Source organism: Artibeus jamaicensis, unplaced genomic scaffold, assembly GCF_021234435.1.
Source record: "Artibeus jamaicensis isolate MK-2021 breed Jamaican fruit bat unplaced genomic scaffold, CSHL_Jam_final contig_685, whole genome shotgun sequence".
Lineage (NCBI taxonomy): Eukaryota > Metazoa > Chordata > Mammalia > Chiroptera > Phyllostomidae > Artibeus > Artibeus jamaicensis.
Window position 1 is genome coordinate 12,558,646 of NW_026521924.1, and position 18,271 is coordinate 12,576,916.

Below are 18,271 nucleotides of genomic sequence, written 5' to 3' on the forward strand. Positions count from 1 at the left end.
GCCTTACACGGACCTAAAGAAGTTGGCCAGGACAGACCATGCAAGCCCCTGTTGGCCGTGTGAAAGATTTTGGCCCTTCTTCTGAAAATAACATAAAGGCATGAAAGGCTTTGTGTGTTTAAAAGATCAGCCTCTTTGCAGTGTGGAGAGTAGACCATAGGGGGGCAAGAGTGGAAGCAGGAAACTGTGTGGAAGCTTTGCAGTCGTGTAGGGAAGAAATGATGGCGGCTGGGCTTGTGGACGTGTAAATGGAGGGAGATGGAAGTTGGAGTGAATTTGTGAGTGGGCGTAGAGGTGAGGGAGCATGAAAAGTCAGGGAGGCCCCGCAGGTCTGGCTCGGTCCCTGAGTGGGTGCTGCTGCTGCTTATGTACTGCAAGGAGTGGATTATGAGAGGAGAGAGCAGACAGCTGAAGGTAAAATCTAGGAATATACAGAGGCCAGATAGAGGAGGAGGAGGAGGACTGGTGAGGGAGACAGAGAAGGAACAGCTTTGCAGGGGGAGGGTGTCAGGTGCTCCTAAGAAACCAAGGAAGGGCAGGCTAGCGACCATCCATTGGGTTTGCTGCATGCTACATGAAAGGCCTTTGGTGACTTTTGCAAGAGTAATTTGAGTGAATTGCCTGCGGGTGCCCCTTGAAGTGGACTGAGAAGTGAGTAGAAAGTGAAAACAAAACACTGGCAAGTCTAGCCAAGAGGGGAGGGAAGAAGGGGAAAGGTGCAGGGGAGGCAGGTGTGGTGGTGAGAACACTTGCAATCCTGCGCTCGACCTGCCCTCCTAAAAGTAACTCAGGGATTGCTAACCGCTCTACTATAGTCTGTGTATAGTCTGAGAATTGCAGCTGCTATCATTCTTTAAAATTTGTATTTCTATTAAAATGCTATTTTCTAAACCTGAGATTTTGCTCCATCACTGCAAACTTACAGAACTTTGTTATCAGGAAGTAGGACAAGCTGAAAATAAAAACCTGGCTTGGGTTTAGTTATGTCCCTGACTGACTAATTCATGTGAGTCAGTAGGAGGAGGCCCGGGCATCTGGCATCCCCTCCCAGCCAGCAAGGAGCAAAGGTGGACGACACCACTTTGCCTGGGTTGCGGGAAGACACTTAGAGACACTTGGAGAAGCCCAAGATTTCACCCACTGGGAGGTTGCCCTGGCCAGGAATCTCTTTTCTAATCATGCTTTTAATTTGCCGCTCTAGCCCTAATAGGCAGCCATTTGTTCTCTTTGGTAATCACTCCACTCGAGAAAACCTGAACGCTGGCAGCTTTAACTTCCCCTCTGAAGGGCACCTGGTACGCAACACTGGTCCCAGTGGGAGCTTTGCCAAACACATGGTGAGTGGCTGGACTGCCAGGTGCTTAATTGGTTTCATTATCAAATAGGGAGGCGGGGAGTTGGATAAAAGGAACCTTTTCCAGTTAGTGTGTTGATTTAACCTTGAACGTGAAGGTGTTTTGGAATGAAAAGAAGTGATTAGAAACTGACTATTTTAATATAAATACTAGGTGTTATTTGAAAGCATCGCATTTAATTGTTAAAAATTTGAAGAAAAAAAGGTTAAAAAATACTTTTACAATCAAACTCTTTAAGTCATAAGAATAGTATCATCAGTAGAATAGGAATTTTAAATCAATTTGAAAACAGTCATTCCAAGCCAAGTTTATTATATCTTGACCATTACATTTCAGGACATAAACCTTGAGGATTTTGTCCTTTTACTGAGGGTGTCTGGGAGCAAGTTTTTGCACTTGATGGTGTATTGTCTGCTACATTCTTTTAAGGGAAACAATAGACTGAAATATTAGACTCTAATGATTATATGTCTGTGCTACTGTAATGGAATTTTAAGTATTTTCAAATGTCTCTGACAATCAAGAAAGTTGGGGAGTAGGCACTATTATTTTTAAATTTGGATTTAGAGAACTTGAGCCCCATTGTCTCTGCTCTGAGACTCCAGGTGTGTCTCCAAGCCAGTAGGGGCCATGGGGCTGCATGAATGGATCTTGCCACTTTGTCAAGGGAGGGGACAGACTCTCTAGGAGGAGTTCTTACGGAAACCCCCAGGCAGCAGGGGAGACAGTACAATGAACTAGAGGCATGTGAAGCCCCAGGCAGCTGCCCCTACAGAAAACGTTAAACACAACCCAGCTTCCCTTTGGGATCAACATAAAACCTTACATCAAAACCTATTTGCCTGTTACCTGATGTGCCCTGTCTAGCTTTCAAGAACAAATTACAAGGCAGGCTAAAAGGCAAGAAAAAGCACAGTCTTAAAGAAGAACGCAGCCATCAGAAGCAGACCCAGATGTGGCTCATACTTTGCAATTATGATTAATATGTTAAGAGTTCTAAAGAAAAAAGGAGACAGCATGTGAGAACAGATGGATAATGTAAGCAGAGAGATGAAAATGCTAAGAAAGAATCAAAGGAAATGCTAGAAATCAAAAACAGTATAACAGAAATGAATGCTTTTGATGGATTCATCAGCAGACTGGCAGTGTTGGTCATATGCACTGCAGTGAATTATACATCAGTCAGAATAAGTTCTTATTTCATATCTGTAACTTGGAATCACAGTACTTGTAATATTACAGGAAAAAATGTCATGTATTGTCTCATGACTTCCTTAAACAAATGGAGTAAAATAGGACAAACATTTGTGTCACGTTTAGCTAATGTTTCTATATTGTGCTAATTTCCTTTAGTGGTAGCATTTTTGTGTTTTCTACCTGCTCTCCTAGGAAGCCTGATGAGATACTCAATTTTCAAAAGACAAAAAACATACTGTTACATCTCTGTACATGAACAGCTAAACGGGAAGGAAGAAGGAAGAATTTTAAAATCCAGAGAACTTAGCATTTTCTCTTTGGCAAGGCCTGTGTGCAGAGATGAAATGCAAATGAAGGTGGGGACCTGGGTCACAAACACCTGCCTTTCCTGACTTTGTAGCTGTCCCCCCCGTCTGCCTTCCTGTGGGCCAGGGAAGCCTCGCTGTGGAAGCTCTGGGCTGAAAATGAATGGCAGTAAAAATCCAAGCACATTTGCTCTTTAGCATCGTGGGCAGACTGGGTGCCCAGTAGCGACCTCACAGATAGCTAAGGTTAAAGACAAACACATGCATACCAGTTACCTTTAGGAAAATAACTATTAAAGGTGTGCCTTTAAAAAATAGTACATCAGCTGTTGGTCACATAAAATTGATTTCCACTAACTCTACTCTTTGTTTCTGTAGTTGAATGCACCTAAGTCCTTTTTTATTTTTACTTTTTTCTGACATCCAGGTAGTACAGTGTGTCTCACCAAAGGGGCCCCTTGCTTGTTCAAGAACGTACTTTTTTGGAACTACTCATATTCCTTACTTAGGTAAGTCCCTATAAGTCATCTTCTTACAACTTAATGAGTAGTTCTTCCCATGAACTAGAAGTGGACTCATGATTTACGACTTTGCTCAGAGGCTCATGCTGCCCAATTTGTAGGCCTCCAGACCCCCTCTCTGATTGCAGATGGAGGGTGGATTGCATAACACCTTTCTCACAGAATGTGTTTCAGGAGAAAAAACTAGTGGTTCAGTATATATCAGGTCTGACCATGTGTGAGACTGTGTGCTCAGCGTCAGAGGAAAGGCCAGGATGAACAAGTCCGAGTTGGAGGTAGCAGGAGGTGTGGACTGCTTTGGGAGTTCGGATGACTCAGCCAGGTGCCCACCCAACTCTTTGTGAGGAAAGTGAAGAAAGACTGTGGCAGAAAGGTACCCAGGACCTGGGAACATTCACAGGAACAAGGGCTCCATGCCGTGGGGCCATCCCAAAAGGCTGACTGGAGCTGCCCATCTTGCCGGGGTAACCGAAAGCTGCAGGCATCCAAAGGAACATTGAGAAGAACCTCTAGAGTCTAGAGTGAAAGGATCTCAGCACTGCTCCGCAGTGCATCAGAAAGCAGGTTTCCTCCTGGGCGGTGTTACATGACCCAGGGAACTCTGAGAGGAGCATGATTTGGACCCTGTCATTAAGGAAATTAAGAAAGAGGCAGAACTAAAAAAAAAAAGAAGAGGCGGAACTGAGCCTGCTTACTTATACCTCCTCATTTAAAAAATTAAAATAAAAGCAGAAACCTTCCAGAGCCTAAGATTCTGTCTTCTCTGGGATCTGGTGGTGATACTGACTGAGTTGTCAAAGTCAGTGTCGGGGATGAAGGACCAGGAGGATGCTGAGAGGACCTTGGTTTCACTCTCATTTATGCTTGTGCAATATTTAACTTAAAGAGGAAAAAATGTAGTTCTTGACATCTTCTTTGAGTTAAATTAGGAAATTCCACTTTCCTCATGAAGTGTTTGCATCTCCTGTGATCTTATCACATTCTTATTAAGTCCTCTTTCACAGGTGATGACAACAAGTTGCCCAAGAAAACTGAACCAATGTAAGTCTTCATTTCTATTTTATTTTTTCTTTTTCAAAGTTAAGTTACTCAGAGGTTGGGCTGTCCTGTCTACCTCCTTTAGAGACCAGCAGTGGGTAGGACATTTGCTTAATTCGGTGAGCAGAGTTGTGTGATTTCCCAGGACCTTTCTGCCAGCTGGGGGTCCAGACTGAAAGACCCTCTCGGCTTTGCCAGCTGCTTCTGTCTCCAGAGTTCAGAGACTTCCTCCCTGCACATCCGTGCATTTGAACGGCGTGACTCTTCTTACTATGTGTTCTGCATAGTACATTTTTTTACTGGGGGCTTTCCTAAAAATAAAACATCCTGAAAACCACTGGGAGAATCTGAGAAACCCACTCCCGTCCGAGAGGTGTTTACTCTGGCTCTGACGCTCAGCCCTATGGAATGGCACCTGGATCCGAGCTCAGACTGTGCAGCCTTAGAAAGAAAGGTCCTGGTGCTGACTTCTCGCCCCCCACATACAGTGGGAAATCAAAAACAGGAAATGAACTCATTAATTCTTGTTTAGTCTGCTTGGGCTGCCATGACAAAATTTCACAGATTGGGGTGGCTTAAACAGCCAGAACTTTATCTTCGCACAATTCTGGAGGCTGAAAGTCCAAGATCAAGGTGCCAGCAGGGGCGGTTTCTGGTGAGGCCTCTCTATGTGGGTTGCAGACCACTGCCTTCTCGCGGTGTCCCGACATGGCCTTTCCTCTGCTCATTTGAAGAGGGAGGAGAGAGTTCTGGTGTCCCTTCCTCTTCTTAGAAGGTAATATAAATCACACTGCAGAAAATCTGGAAAACAGAGAAAAGAAAGATCCTCTATAACTCTTCCTCTTGGCACTACCCAGTAGTATGTTAATGTGTATCTTCCCGGGTTTTAAAAAATTATACATTTAGGCTTTGCGTAATTGTAGTGTATTGCATTTTTTGTGGGTTTTCTTCACTTGACCAACAAGTCAACCACATTTTGATCTATTGGTGGGGATCTGTAGTCTTGCTTTTTACCTGCTTGTGCTTCCTTGCCAGCTGTACTTAGCCACTGACTGGGTCCTCATTCTGGACCCTTAGACATTTCACCTAACCCAATTCCACTGGTGTCCAGCTTCAGGGACTGGTATTGGCGGGTGCTTGGACCCACATCAGGGAAAATTTGCTGAATCACGGAGCTGGTGGAACTCTTGGGCCTTGTGATATCCCAACAGCCGCGCCATCCAGGCACAGAACAGGCTCTTCCCTTGTCCTAGGTCGTGGGCCTCTCATCCAGCCTGTATTACAAGTCAGTAGCCAGGTGGCTTTGTATTGCGCTTTTGTCTGAGGGCCTGTATAGAAACCTGGGGGGAGAGGAGGGCACCTGAACAATTTGGTACTGGGTGATGTTTGAATCAAGCTGGGTTGTGGAGGGAGGACGAGCACCTTTATGAATCTTTGGGGTTGGCCTCTGCGAAGCTTCATGCTTAGTGTCAAGGCGTGAAGGATTCTGGTTTCACCTGGAAGTAAGTGGCCAAACTCACTGGCAGTGTCCCTGCTGGACCCCCTCCTACCAGGTGTACCCCTCTGCAATCTCCTGGCCAACAGTCTTCAGGATACGTTGATCCTTGGGGCTATCGTTTTGTCCTGTGCGTTTTTTCTGCCCCTTTTCTCTCTACCTAACTCAAGCCTCTCTCCTACAACGTGGCGTGGTGAGGGAGTCGCGGAGGGAACAGGCAGTGTGAGGCGGCCTGACGGAGAAGCACCAGGCTGAGGGCAGACCCGAGTCTGAGTCTGCCATTAATTTCCTGTGGCCTCAGACCACTAATTTCACCTCCAGAGGCCCCACCTGCTTCTTCTGTAAGACGAAAGGGTTAGACCAGATCATGTCCGTCTTCATCCCTTCTTCCACACTCCTGTCACCTTCCTTGAGCTGTTTCAAGATTCTCAGACCAAAAATAGACATGTTCTTGGGTAAGACTTTATCACTTCTTCGCTGGTCACCTCCCTTGCCTTTAAAGACCTCATGGAGGAGCCTCTTTTCTCTGTAATTATCCTAATAAGATTCTAGATCTCCTTCCCCTAAAAGCTGTGACTGTCAACCCAGGGCAGTTTCATCAGACCACTCCCACCAGTTCCCTCCCGCTCCGGGACATTTGGTAGTGTCTGGGGAATTATCTGCCCCCAAATGCTGAGATTGGGAAACCCTACCCTAAAGCCAGCCAGACTTACATTTTCTGGGGGCCTTGGTGGTGCCCCCAGTCTGGAAAAGAAAAACCCTTCTCATGACTTTGGGAAGTGAGAAGTCAGAGAGAGAGAGAGCAGAGGAGTGCTTTAGGAGCGAACGCTGGCCCTGAGGAGCGGTCTCTATCCAGAGGGATGAGGAAGCTGCTTAGAAAGTGGTCTGCAACTGTTGATTTGAAATTAAGTGCAGCCCCTCTTCTCCCCGGAGCAGTCTCCTTTGCCCCCTGAGGTCTCCCACCCTGAGGTGCCAGTAGCAGCCAGCCCTCGGGAGATGACAGGCAGGTGCGGTGCGCTCGGTCCCTGGGAAAGCGGCAAGTCTTTATCATGATACTGAGGGGTTCGGGGTCCTCAGGTAGCTGCTGCCCAGATAGTTTCCTTCTGTTGGATTACAAACAGGAAAGATTGGTCTTTTGAGCAGAATTAAGAGGAGCTGGCTTTTCTTACAGTTTAACAGAAGAGAGTATAAAGAGATAGGGCAGATGGCTTTTAAAAGGGTTAGAAATCAGTGTGTTCCATTTTTTCCCCTCTCAATCTGTTTGAAAGTCAGTACTGTACGGAATGTCATTTTCGTGCATGCAGCTTTTGATGAAACCTTGTAATGCTGTAGTTAACCCATATTTTTTGTTTTTAAAAGTAGGCTCTTGTCCCAGGTATACGCTGCTGTTATTGAGGCTGTTTTGGCTGGCATTGCATGTTATGCTAAAACTTCCAGTCTAACAAAGGTAATTTAAAGACCATCTTTCTCGTTCCTTAGAAATTATTTTAATGTAAAACTTCCTGCCCATCTGGGTGGGAGTTATTTTTTTGTTTTGTTTTTGGACACTTTGTCGTACTCAGTTTTGTGTGAGCTTGGGCCCCCGGGGAGCTGGCACCAGACAGAGACGCTTTGAAAGCCCTGAGCTTGCGCCGCCTGTGCTGCTTGTGACCAGGCCGCCCTTGTCTTACGAATGACAACTAATCAGCACTTTGTGGACACCCAGCTATGTTCAAGGAAAATCATCCTATAGCGCATTATTTTACTTACTAAGTTTTTAAAGGCTTTTGAATGTTAAATATATATATAGTCTTAGCCTACTGTGAATTTTAATAAAATCTGGTAAGTTTGTTTTGAGCTACGTAGTTTATTTCCTGTAATTCAGCATTTAAAAACTAAAAACAACTACCAAGGATGAGAAAACCCGACTCGCCTGTCCTAGACAAGCACCTGTGTTCGCGTTGTCTGACCGTTGTCTTCCTTGCTGTTCTGCGGTTACCCTGCCCTGCTGAGTTGGATTCCCATATCTGACCCAGCAAGGAGCTGAGGAGTCGGCTTGGTGCCTCCCAGCGCCAGTAGGACCTTTCCTGGAGGAAGCCATTTGCCACTGGAAAGGTTGTGTATGATGTAGATAGCAGAGAGGCTGTAGCATAGTCACCAGCTCCTTGCCATCTCCCTCCTTGGTCAACTTAAATTTGGTGCAAACCTGTTTTCACACCTTTTTTTTGCTCCTTTTTTTCTTTAAGATTGCATTTATTTATTTTTAGAGAGAGGGGAAGGGAGGGAGAAAGAGAGGGAGAGAAACATTGACCGGTTGTCTCTCACAGGCCCCCAACTAGGGACCTGGCCTGCAACCCAGGCATGTGCCCTGACCAGGAATCGAACCTCGCTCTTCCAGTGTGCAGGCCGGCATTCAATCCACTGAGCCACACCAGCCAGGGCCACAGCTTTGTTTTTTTGACGGATCTTTTGTAACTCTAGGTATTGGAGTAGTCTTAGCATTGGGCAGAATCTCTGAGGGCAGGAGTCCCGCCCCCAGGGCCAGGGGCGAGGGGAACAAAGAGGGCATTTCCAGACCTCGCAATGGCACCTTCCCAGCAGATCAGGTTGCAGGGCCTGCCTGCCTGAATGAAGTGTTTCCTGTGAGCCCAACCTGAAGAAAGCAGGCACCTGTTTCCCTTAACATGATGTTTTCACTCTAATCTATTGATGTATACAAAGTAGTCACGTAGAGGGGAGGGACACAGTGTTCTCCTGGCCAAATGTTAGAAGGGCTGTTTCTATCAGTGATGCACGCTTTCCTGCTGCGGAAGCTGACTGTTTCTGGTTTGTTATTGGTTTTATAGGCCAAGGAGGTAGCTGAGCAGACCATGGGATCGCAGTTAGATTCCTTTGAGCTGGTGCAGTTTAAGGCAGCCCTACGGTAAGCAACGGCTGACATTTTCTCTGTAAGGAAAAATTTTAAATATCTGTTTTTGTAAACACTCTTTTCTCCTATGAAGTTGATATTCCATTTCCCCTCTGAGAAATATTCAGTACTTTTAATCAAATGTATGAAGGAGAATCTTCAGGGTCAGGGCTTTGAGAGGTCGAGGAGCCAAAGATGAAGGAGCTGTATGAGAAAGCCATGTCCTGACACTGGCACGGGAGGCAGGTCAATACTGGAACCATTGCACACCTGACGGACATAGTTCAGACGTTAGAAAGGTGAAGCTGGGAACATGTGTGCTGAGCAGAGGCCCTGGGCACGTGCAGATCGTCACCACTTAGAAGAGACTGGTCCGGGGCTTCGTATACCTCTCAGATGTAGGAACCCCGAGCCCGGCTGTGTCTCAGGGTCTAGACGCTCTGGGGAATCTGGCTTCCTTGGCAGTCTTCCATCACCCGTCTCCCGGCAGGCACATCACAGTGGATCTCTCTGTGGCCCGTCCACTTCACCCACTGTCCCATATGAGGACCACCTAGGCACACTTTTAACAGCGGAGTCCAAAGACACCACTATTGAGGAGTTTCTTTAAGAATACTTCGGTTACATGCCCTGCGGTGCCGTACCTCAGGCCTCACGTTTTCTTACATCTGCAGCCCTGGTGTGAGAAGGAACACTTAGAAAGATAAATCTGTCCATTGATCTGACAAGAAGAATTCTATTTCTGCATTTCCACGAGTGGAGGAAGGAGCCAGATCTCCTTGGTACAGGTTTTAGGCTTATTTCAGGTCTCATTTCCTCTGGGTCTTCTGGGTCTTGTAACTCTGGCCATGAGAGGGGAGGGAGAGAGGGAGTTTGTTCCCTTCAAGGCATGAAGGCATGCCTTGTACTGACCTGGACTGACTTCCTGGTGACCTAAGTTTGAGTTTGCAAACTAAAGGAGTTTGCAGCTCCTTTACTTTCTAGCTGTGTGACCTTGGACAAAATAGGGAGCTCTTTATGCATCTATTTCCTCATCCCCTCACCTTGTAGAGTGAGCAGGTATGTGAATATTAGCCACTGCCCAGATGGGGTCTTCTCTATTACCGTTGATGTGGCTCATGTGGTCATTCCGTTCCTCTTTTCCTTGGGGCCTCGCCTGAGTCACTCAGCCTTTCCAGGGCAGGCCACCTCTCAATCCCAAGGCCTAGGAGCACCACCCTAGCTGGAGAAAGGAACAAAGAGAAAATACCAGGCTGTGGGCAGAGAGTCTTCGGGGCCAGTCCTCCACCTAGAGCCCCACTCCCTTCTCTCCACAAGGTCACTCCACTGAGTACCCTCAAACTGCCTCAGGTTAGCAAAGCATCTCCTGAGAGGAACACAGGACCTGGCCTCTGCTCAGACCCCAAGCACGGATGGCAGCTTGACCCAAAGGCGGTGAAGGAAGACGAGAATGAGGATTTTATGTCAGGCTGTGGGGCAGGAGGCCCCGGGCCAGTAGAGTGTCACTCTCAGCCTGCAGTGGGCACAGTCCTGTCACGTGGTTTTCTCCTGCCCTATGACAGCCCCGAGAATCTGCACAGAGGGCCAGGATTGGGGTTAGATGCTGGCCCCCCCGTGCGACAAGTGTGCCGTAAGGGCCCTGCGCAGGTGCCCGGCGGCAGGTGTTTGGGGTGGGCGCCAGCCCAGGGGGCAGCAAGAGCCTACTGACTGGTTCGGTTTTGTTTTCGGTCTACAGCTCCAAGATGGCTTTTCACATACATGCTGTGAACAATCAGGGAAGGTAAGTGTACGTTTGTGGTGCATCCTCACTTGGGCAAGTTTCAGAAGCAAAAAGAGAAGAAACGCTACCTTGTAACTGCCGATACGGGTTGTTGTCTCACAGTTCCACACCTGCCAGTGGCATCATTCAAGGGTTGGGCCGCTGGCTGGCCGTGGTAGCTGAGACCCTGTACCCTCCCAGTGGCCTACATTCCAATTCTGTGTTCATGTAACCCAGTGTTTTGAGAATCCCTAAGAGAAATCTAGGTTGCTGCCAAGTTGGAAAAAAGAGAACATTGTGAATGTGATGACTTTCTCCCGTCTCTTTCCTTTTCTAGAATCGTGCCTCTGGACAGTGAAGATAGCTTGTACTTTGTGAAGACGGTAAGCAGAGCTCTCACAAGTCAGCTGGCAGGGAGTGGCCTGTGGAGGGACATCTACGAGGGGTGAGATGGGAGTGGGTGGGAGTCTTAGGCAGCCCATCCCTCATCTGAGGAACCTGGTCGATTCTCAGCAGGGGTGCACCTGTCTTTCTGAGGGTGCCCAGGCAGCTGCGCCAGGCCGACCACATCCACACTCCCATGCCCAGGTTCCCACGGGTCCAGAGTCTAGCTGGCTAGAGAGACACCCTCTCTTCCCCTGGTTTGGAAGATTTCCTCAAGTTGGCTGAGGTTGCTCTGACCCCACCTGGAAATGTGCGCTGAGAGCAAGCCTGCAGCAACATAGACCCCAATGAGGTTTCCGTGACTTCTGAGTGTTCCAAGGCCTGCGTTGAAGCCCTTAATAGGGGCCTGTGGAAATAAACAAAAACAAACAAAAAACCTGCAGCCTGACTCTCCAGGGCATTGGGGTAGTCAGAGAAGAGCTTTCTGACCCGTGTGCTGGGGGCACACTGATGGGCCAGGAGAATGGTTTAGCAATACAAAAATATTGGTCCCCGAGTAGGCTGCCATGGCCTAGGGGAGCCAGAGTTTCTAGGCCAGTTGCTCCCAGCCACAGGCTGAGTTCTCCATTTATCCCAGTGCATCCTGAGATTGGCAAGCGATGCACGAGACAATGGTAGACACCCGTAGCCACGGTTCTGTTGCAGCGTGCATGGGCGCTAGTTCTACCTTGAGTCTGTTTGGCGGCTACTGCCTGAAGTCACTGGGAACCAGGTGGGCGGCTGTGGATGACTTGATGCAAGTGCATGCCCACCCCCTTCCCCAGCGGAAAAGCGGTAGTCTTACCTCATCTACAGAGAGTAGTACGACAAGGGTCATTATTTTCATAACCAATTTTTATTATTTTTAGAAAAGGGGAAAGGGAGGGAAGAGGAAAAGGGAGAGAAACATCGATCAATTGCCAAAAGGAAAGGGAAGGGGAATGGAGAGGAAGTTACCTAGGCCCTGGCTGGGTGGCTCAGATGGTTACAGCATTGTCTCAATACTCCAGTGTTGCAGGTTTGATCCCCAGTCGGGGCACATACAAGAATCAACCAGTGAATACATGGATAAGTAGAACAACAAATCAATTTCTCTCTCTCTCTCTCAAATCAATTAACTTAAAAAAATTTTTTTTTAAAGAAGCAACTTCAGGGAAGCCTATGTTATCCCGAGGTCATCTCCCAGTTCTGAGACATTTCCAGATCCAGTTTTCTTTTGCAATGTACCTGAAAGCAGTATTTCGTGATGTTTCTTACAGGTCTCTCCCTGAGGTTTAAGACTGACAACTGGCCTAACTCTGTCTTCCAATTTCATACAGGCTTGTATGACCATCTGTGACATTCCTGACTTGCTGGGAGGAAGGGGATGCTTAGGGTCTGTGGTCTTCTCAGAATCATTTTTGACATCTCAGATCTTGGTTAAAGAAAAGGGTAAGTGTATGTGGCATCTGGAAAGCAGAGCTTGAAACTATTTTTGGCACAATTAAATCATAAACAAAGTCAAAAGACCAGCAAAAGCTGGTAAAAATATATTAGAATATTAATGACAAACGAAGGGTATATATCCTAATTGATGAAGAGCTCTTACAAACTAATAGGAAAAAGACTAGCTAACCAACAGGAGATGGGCAAGAAATATGAACAGGCAGTTCACAGAAATGGAAAAAAAGGAGTTACTGTATTTCGCCATGTATAATGTGGGCTTTTGCCCAGACTTTTGAGGGAAAAATAAGGATGTGCATTATACATGGGTAGTGCCTGAAATACCTTGTGTTTGTTCTTGTGTTTTGTAATTATTTGTTATGTAAAATTTCTTGTACCATAATGTGTTTTAAAAAAAATGCATGCTGCCTTGCCTGTTGTGCCTCAGTGGATTGAGCACTGGCCTGCAAACCAAAAAGTTTAATTCCTGGTCAGGGCACATGAATAAAATCTTTTTAAAAATGCTAAAATTCCTTTATAATTCAAAAACCAAGTATCTAAGTTAAAAATTGAATTAAAAATTAAAACAAAAAATTATTTTCCTGGAAGTTTGGGCCAAAAACATGGGTGTGTATTTTATACGCAGGAACACATTGTACATGGCAAAAATATGGGTGTATATATGTGTAACATATGTATTATCTTGTTTTTTAGATTTTATTTATTTTTAGAGAGGGGAAGAGAGAGAGGGAGAAAAACATCAATATGTGGTTGCCTCTCCAGCGCCCTCTACTGGCGACCTAGTCTGCCATTCAGGCATGTGTCCTGACCGGAATCAAAGTGGGGGGGGGACCCTTTGGTTCACAGTGGAGCTCTTAATCCACTGAGCCACACTAGCTGGGGCTGTCTTTAAATATACATATATATATGGATCTGTACAGCTTTACTGCTAGTCAAGTAAAAGCAATTTGAAACAATGATTGGATTCATTTTTGTACCCATTATATTGGTAAGAATTTCTAGAGAAGGATAATACGCAGTGCTGGTAGGATGATTTGTTTGTTTGATTTTTAACATGTTCACACCTATACTACCTGGATAAAAAGTAAAACTATAGATAAGAAGGACTATTTTCTAGAATTCTTCATTTAAATGTTTCTATTTATTGTAAATGATAGTAGAGTTCATCACTGTGGGGGAACCTTTCACTAGTCTCCCTGCCCCCTGATGAGGAAGTTTTCATTTGCTGAGAGCATCAGACTCTATACTAATAAGAGATGTCTTCTCCTCCCCCTCCCCCATCCTGAGAAGGGGAAGGGCATAACTGTCTGAGGCCTGCAAGGTGGGCTCAGGCGGTGGGCAGTAACCTGCATGTCTGTGGTCTTCCTACAGATGGCACTGTTAACACAGAAACCAGCTTCATAGTGCTGACAGCCGCCATACCCAGATTCTGCTCCTGGCTGGTTAGTGTCATTCATCAGGTGAAGTGGATGTAAATGGGGAGAAATCTGGGAGAACATTTGATAGAGCCTTTTCCTTGGCTCCCTGGTGGATTGTCAGATCCTGAACTAGCTGCTGTTCAGGAATGGAAGTTTTTATCACAGCTTTTTCTTTATACAAATGAATCTAGTTTCTCTAATTCATGATTTTGGAAAAGTTTGGAAAAAAAGTTTGAGAAGAAATGAATTAAGTTATCTGGGTCCCTATTAAATTTGGGAAAGGAAAAAATTAATACCCCCATTTTACAGATGAGGGGACTGAGGCTCAGAAATTGACCAACCTGTCTGGGGTCACATACAGCAGGAAGTGAATTATGTGGCTCCCTTCCTTGGTCAGAATCGTTGCTCCTGAGTGTGTACAGCAGGGTCTCTCTGTGTGTGGAAAGGTCCCATTTTCATCAGCAGGACTTGGTTTGAGACTCTGGTGCCTTAGGATGCAGAAAGTGTGACGGCAGTGAATCTGGTAGTGATCCAAGTGCCCACTTTAGAAGCTCTTCATATTCTGCTTCTGCAGTTCTGGCACAGACAGAGAACAGCAGGAGTTACTATCCTCGACATGAACATGTCTAAATGAGAATGCCCCCAAAGTGTTCTAATATGTTCTCTTTCCTTCATCCTGAATAATAGTTGTTTTTCTCTGAAGTGAAGTGCAAGTGGAGATTATCCTCTCCACATGTCATAGACTCATTTAGCTAAACCTCAGGTCCCAGTGAGAGGGCCCATCATGGCCTTGGGCCCTGAGCTTTGATAACCAGCAGCCAACTCTGCCAGCCTTGAGGACCTCAGACTGGATTTGGTGGAGGGACTGCCCAGTCAGACTCCTAGAAATATTCAAGTCCAGGGGTAGGGTGGGGTGGAGTAGGAGACACCCAGCACAATTTCACCCTTGAAGTAGTAACTGAAAATCTCTACTCCTTTGGACACAGGTGGAAGATAATGAAGTGAAATTGTCTGAAAAAACTCAGCAAGCAGTGAAGGTAAATAGCCTTCTTATTCTTAATGTTAACATCATAGCAAAATGAAATATAAACATTTCGTATAAAGATAACTGAAAATGCCTCATTTCAGGGCTGAAGGACCTGTACCTCTTTGTTTCAATTCCTATTCACATTTCCCTCCTCCCAGCAGAGCTCTAGAAATAGGCATTTATGGAGCACATAATTACAAGGATTCTTTCTGCCAGTTCAACCTTACAGTGTTACTTCTTATATTTCCCAATACCGTTAAAAGCAGATCTCAGATTGGTCAACATATAGAGCTGAGAGGTCAAAGCTTTAGGCCAGGAAGAGCCACCTCCAGATGATAGAAACTCACTGGAACATGAGCAGGCATTGCCAGCTTTGGTGCCTGGGCCCAGAGAGGACCGTATACTCTTTTTCTGAGGGCAGGTCAAAGGGTTCCAGTAACATGACAAAGATTCAGGCAATGTCAAACTTGGGTTTATCTGAGGCTGACTCAGCAGCTTTTGTAGACAAACTTGGCCAGAGTTTTGATTCTGTGTGTGTTTATGCTATGAATCACCTGCTCTTTGTGTGTGTTTGTTTTTTATAGGGGGACGAGTGTTTCCTGGGTACTTTTCTAGCAGGAGGAGAGGGAGCATATCTCTATTCCAGTAACTCACAGTCCTGGCCTGAGGAAGGTGAGCTGTGTCTTGGTCCTTCTTTTGCAGGTATCAGCATATGTATTGTAATTAATAATATTTGAAAAGACATGTTGGTGTTGAAGTGTTTTCCTCCAGCTTCTCTCCTTTGATCCATCCATTTTGTAGAAGAAGAAACTTGTTCTAGGAAGGGCTGGCCCCAGAACATCACCTGGTCCTCTTGCTGCTGGCTGAGAATTGCTCTCAGATCTCAGCAGCATGTCCAGAAATAGAATCTGTAGACCTAAACAAAATCTGGATGAGTTTTCTGTTGCTGTGTAACAAATTACCACATGTTTCATAGCTCAAAACAGTACACATTTATTACTTTATAGTTCTGTATGTCAGAAGTCCAGGCAGACTTGGCTAGATTCATGTTTAGGGATCACATAAGGCTGAAGTCAAGGTAGCAGCCAGACTAGGCTGTTGTCTGGAGGCTCTGGAGAAGAACCTGCACCCAGGCTTATCCAGATTACTAGCAGAATCCAGTTTCTTTGGGTTGTAGGGCTAAGGTCCCATTTTATTGTTCGCTGTGAGCTGAGACAACCCCAGCTCCTGATTCCCGTGGTCCTTGCTCTGTGACCTTTCCATCTCAGCAGCAGAGAACCTCCCTGGACTTGTTGCGTCTCTCTCATACTTCGATCTCTGAATTCCTCTTCAGCTACCAGCCAGAGAAAGCTGTGCTTATAAAGGGTTCCTGTGATTAGAGGAGGCCCACTCAGATAATCTTCCTTTTGCCCTATTAGGTTACTTGAACACAGGAGTAATGCCAGTGGCAAAGATTATAGGGGCCGCCTTAAATTTCTTACCACAGTCTACCCTCTGGCCTCCACAATTCTTGTCTCTTCCACATGCAAAATACAGTCACCTCTCCCTAAGGCCTCATCCCATTATGGTAACAGTTCAAAGTCCTAAATCCCCTCAGCTCAAAACTTAAAAATCTCATCATCAAGATCCTCTAAACCAGGTATGGACGAGGCCCTGCAGTGCAACCCTTTGAGTACCACTCCTGAATACGTTTTCTCTCCATCTGTGGACTTGCAAGACTAAAGAGACGAGGTACTTACCCCAGCCCTCCCAGCCTCTAGGTGGGACTGGCATAGGGTAACAGTTACAGACATTCTGGTTCATAAAGAGGGTAGATTGGGGATAAAAAGGAGTCACCAGCCCACTGCAGCTTTGAAATCCAGCTGGGCAAGCTCCAGTTCCTGGATTAGTTCTTAAGGCCTGGAAATAATCCATCAGGGCTTTTAACTCCACCCTATGGGCTCTTTTTTTTTTTTGTAAAGATTTTATTTGTTTATTTTAAGAGATGGGGAGAGAGAGAAACATTGATGTGAAAGAGAAATATTGATCAGTTGCCTCTGGGAGGCCCCCCAACCAGAAACTGACCCCGCAACCCAGGCATGTACCCTGACTGGGAATAGAATTGGCAACCTTTTACTTTGCAGGATGATGCCCCACCAACTGAGCACACTGGTCAGGGCCCAAGTAACATTTTTCAGTGAGTTCTATCCTTCCCCTGTTAGATACAGCTGTTTTGTGGAGGAAGAGTTGTGACTTACTCCACAAAGTTTTCAACCTCCACTAAGCAAATCCCCTTTCTAGGTAATTTATTCTTGAAAATCATTCTGTCTGGTGGCCAGTTGCTCTCCCTCTGCCCAGATCAGTGGTTCAGCTTCTGCTCATCCACACAGGAGACAAAGCACGAGGAGTTCTGTGCTCACAAAATGCTGGTGTGGTGAGGAACAGCATTTGTTCCCGCGCCTCCGCTACAGCCCGTGCACTTCTGCCTCTCCAGATCCTGCCGCAAAAGACCGGAGTCTGGAGCACTTGTTGAAGGCGGGGAGGGTGGGACCGTGCTGCCAGCCTTGGCGAGATCGCAGTGTCTTAAAGGCAGGCGACACAGAGGTGCTTGGGCTCTGTCACAGTTAAGCCAGTTATAATATTTAGCAGGGCTATCTGCCAAATTAGTTTGTACCTTCTTAGCAGAGGGCCCTGTTACAAAAATAATATTGTATTGAGGTATCCAGCCAGAGTCGGTGTATCCCAAGGTCTCTACACAAGAATACAGGGCACAGCCAGAGGGTTCTGGGGCCTCGTTGTTGCACTCTTTTGCAATCTTAGATTTTTCAGACTTCCTTAATTCCTGAGGGAAATGCAGTTTAAATTAGGAGATGGTTTCATGGGGAGGAAAATTCAGTAGAAGCAGAGATTCTAAACACAAGTCTCCTCTGGCTGTGTGTTAAATGTTTCACCATTTGGTGGTTCTGGTTAGTGTCGTACAGCTTGAAGTTGATACCATTTGGGGGCTCTCTTAAGGAAAAATAATACAAAATGTTTGGGGACCCTTTTCAGGGGCTTGGGCAGGTGAGGGGTCCTGAAGCTTAAGTGTCCTTAGTGTCTTAGTAAATCCACTTCTACTTGAGACTGTGGTGAGTTTGAAATTTATCTGTGCCACCTTCTGAAGGCACTTCAAAGGCTCCGCAGCATGCATTATCTTGATTGGTCTTTATATCCTGAGCCCAATAGAAGGTGAGCACTTCCGCCCTGGCTGGTGTAGCTCAGTGGATTAAGCACAGGTCTGCAAACCAGAGAATCGCAGTTCGATTCCAAGTCAGGGCACATGCCTGGGTTGCAGGCTGGTTCGCTGCAGGCCAGTTCCCAGCAGGGGATGCATGAAAGGCAACCATACATTGATGTTTCTCTCCTTCTCTTCTTCCCCTCTAAA

General features: G+C 46.1%; 1 protein-coding gene across 2 annotated transcripts in view; it reads left to right on the forward strand.

Moving 5' to 3' along the window:
- DNAAF9 (dynein axonemal assembly factor 9) overlaps positions 1-18,271 on the forward strand; it is a 124,735-nt gene that overhangs the window by 52,303 nt on the left and 54,161 nt on the right. Inside the window, exons 10-20 of one of the 2 annotated variants that reach the window (XM_053671071.1) lie at positions 1,202-1,337; positions 3,285-3,366; positions 4,383-4,419; positions 7,271-7,358; positions 8,737-8,813; positions 10,534-10,578; positions 10,895-10,940; positions 12,300-12,411; positions 13,795-13,865; positions 14,828-14,878; positions 15,453-15,540. In XM_053671071.1, coding sequence (XP_053527046.1) covers positions 1,202-1,337; positions 3,285-3,366; positions 4,383-4,419; positions 7,271-7,358; positions 8,737-8,813; positions 10,534-10,578; positions 10,895-10,940; positions 12,300-12,411; positions 13,795-13,865; positions 14,828-14,878; positions 15,453-15,540 — 833 coding nt within the window. The remainder of the gene's footprint in view (positions 1-1,201; positions 1,338-3,284; positions 3,367-4,382; positions 4,420-7,270; positions 7,359-8,736; positions 8,814-10,533; positions 10,579-10,894; positions 10,941-12,299; positions 12,412-13,794; positions 13,866-14,827; positions 14,879-15,452; positions 15,541-18,271) is intronic. The other variant, XM_053671072.1, reaches the window with a different exon arrangement.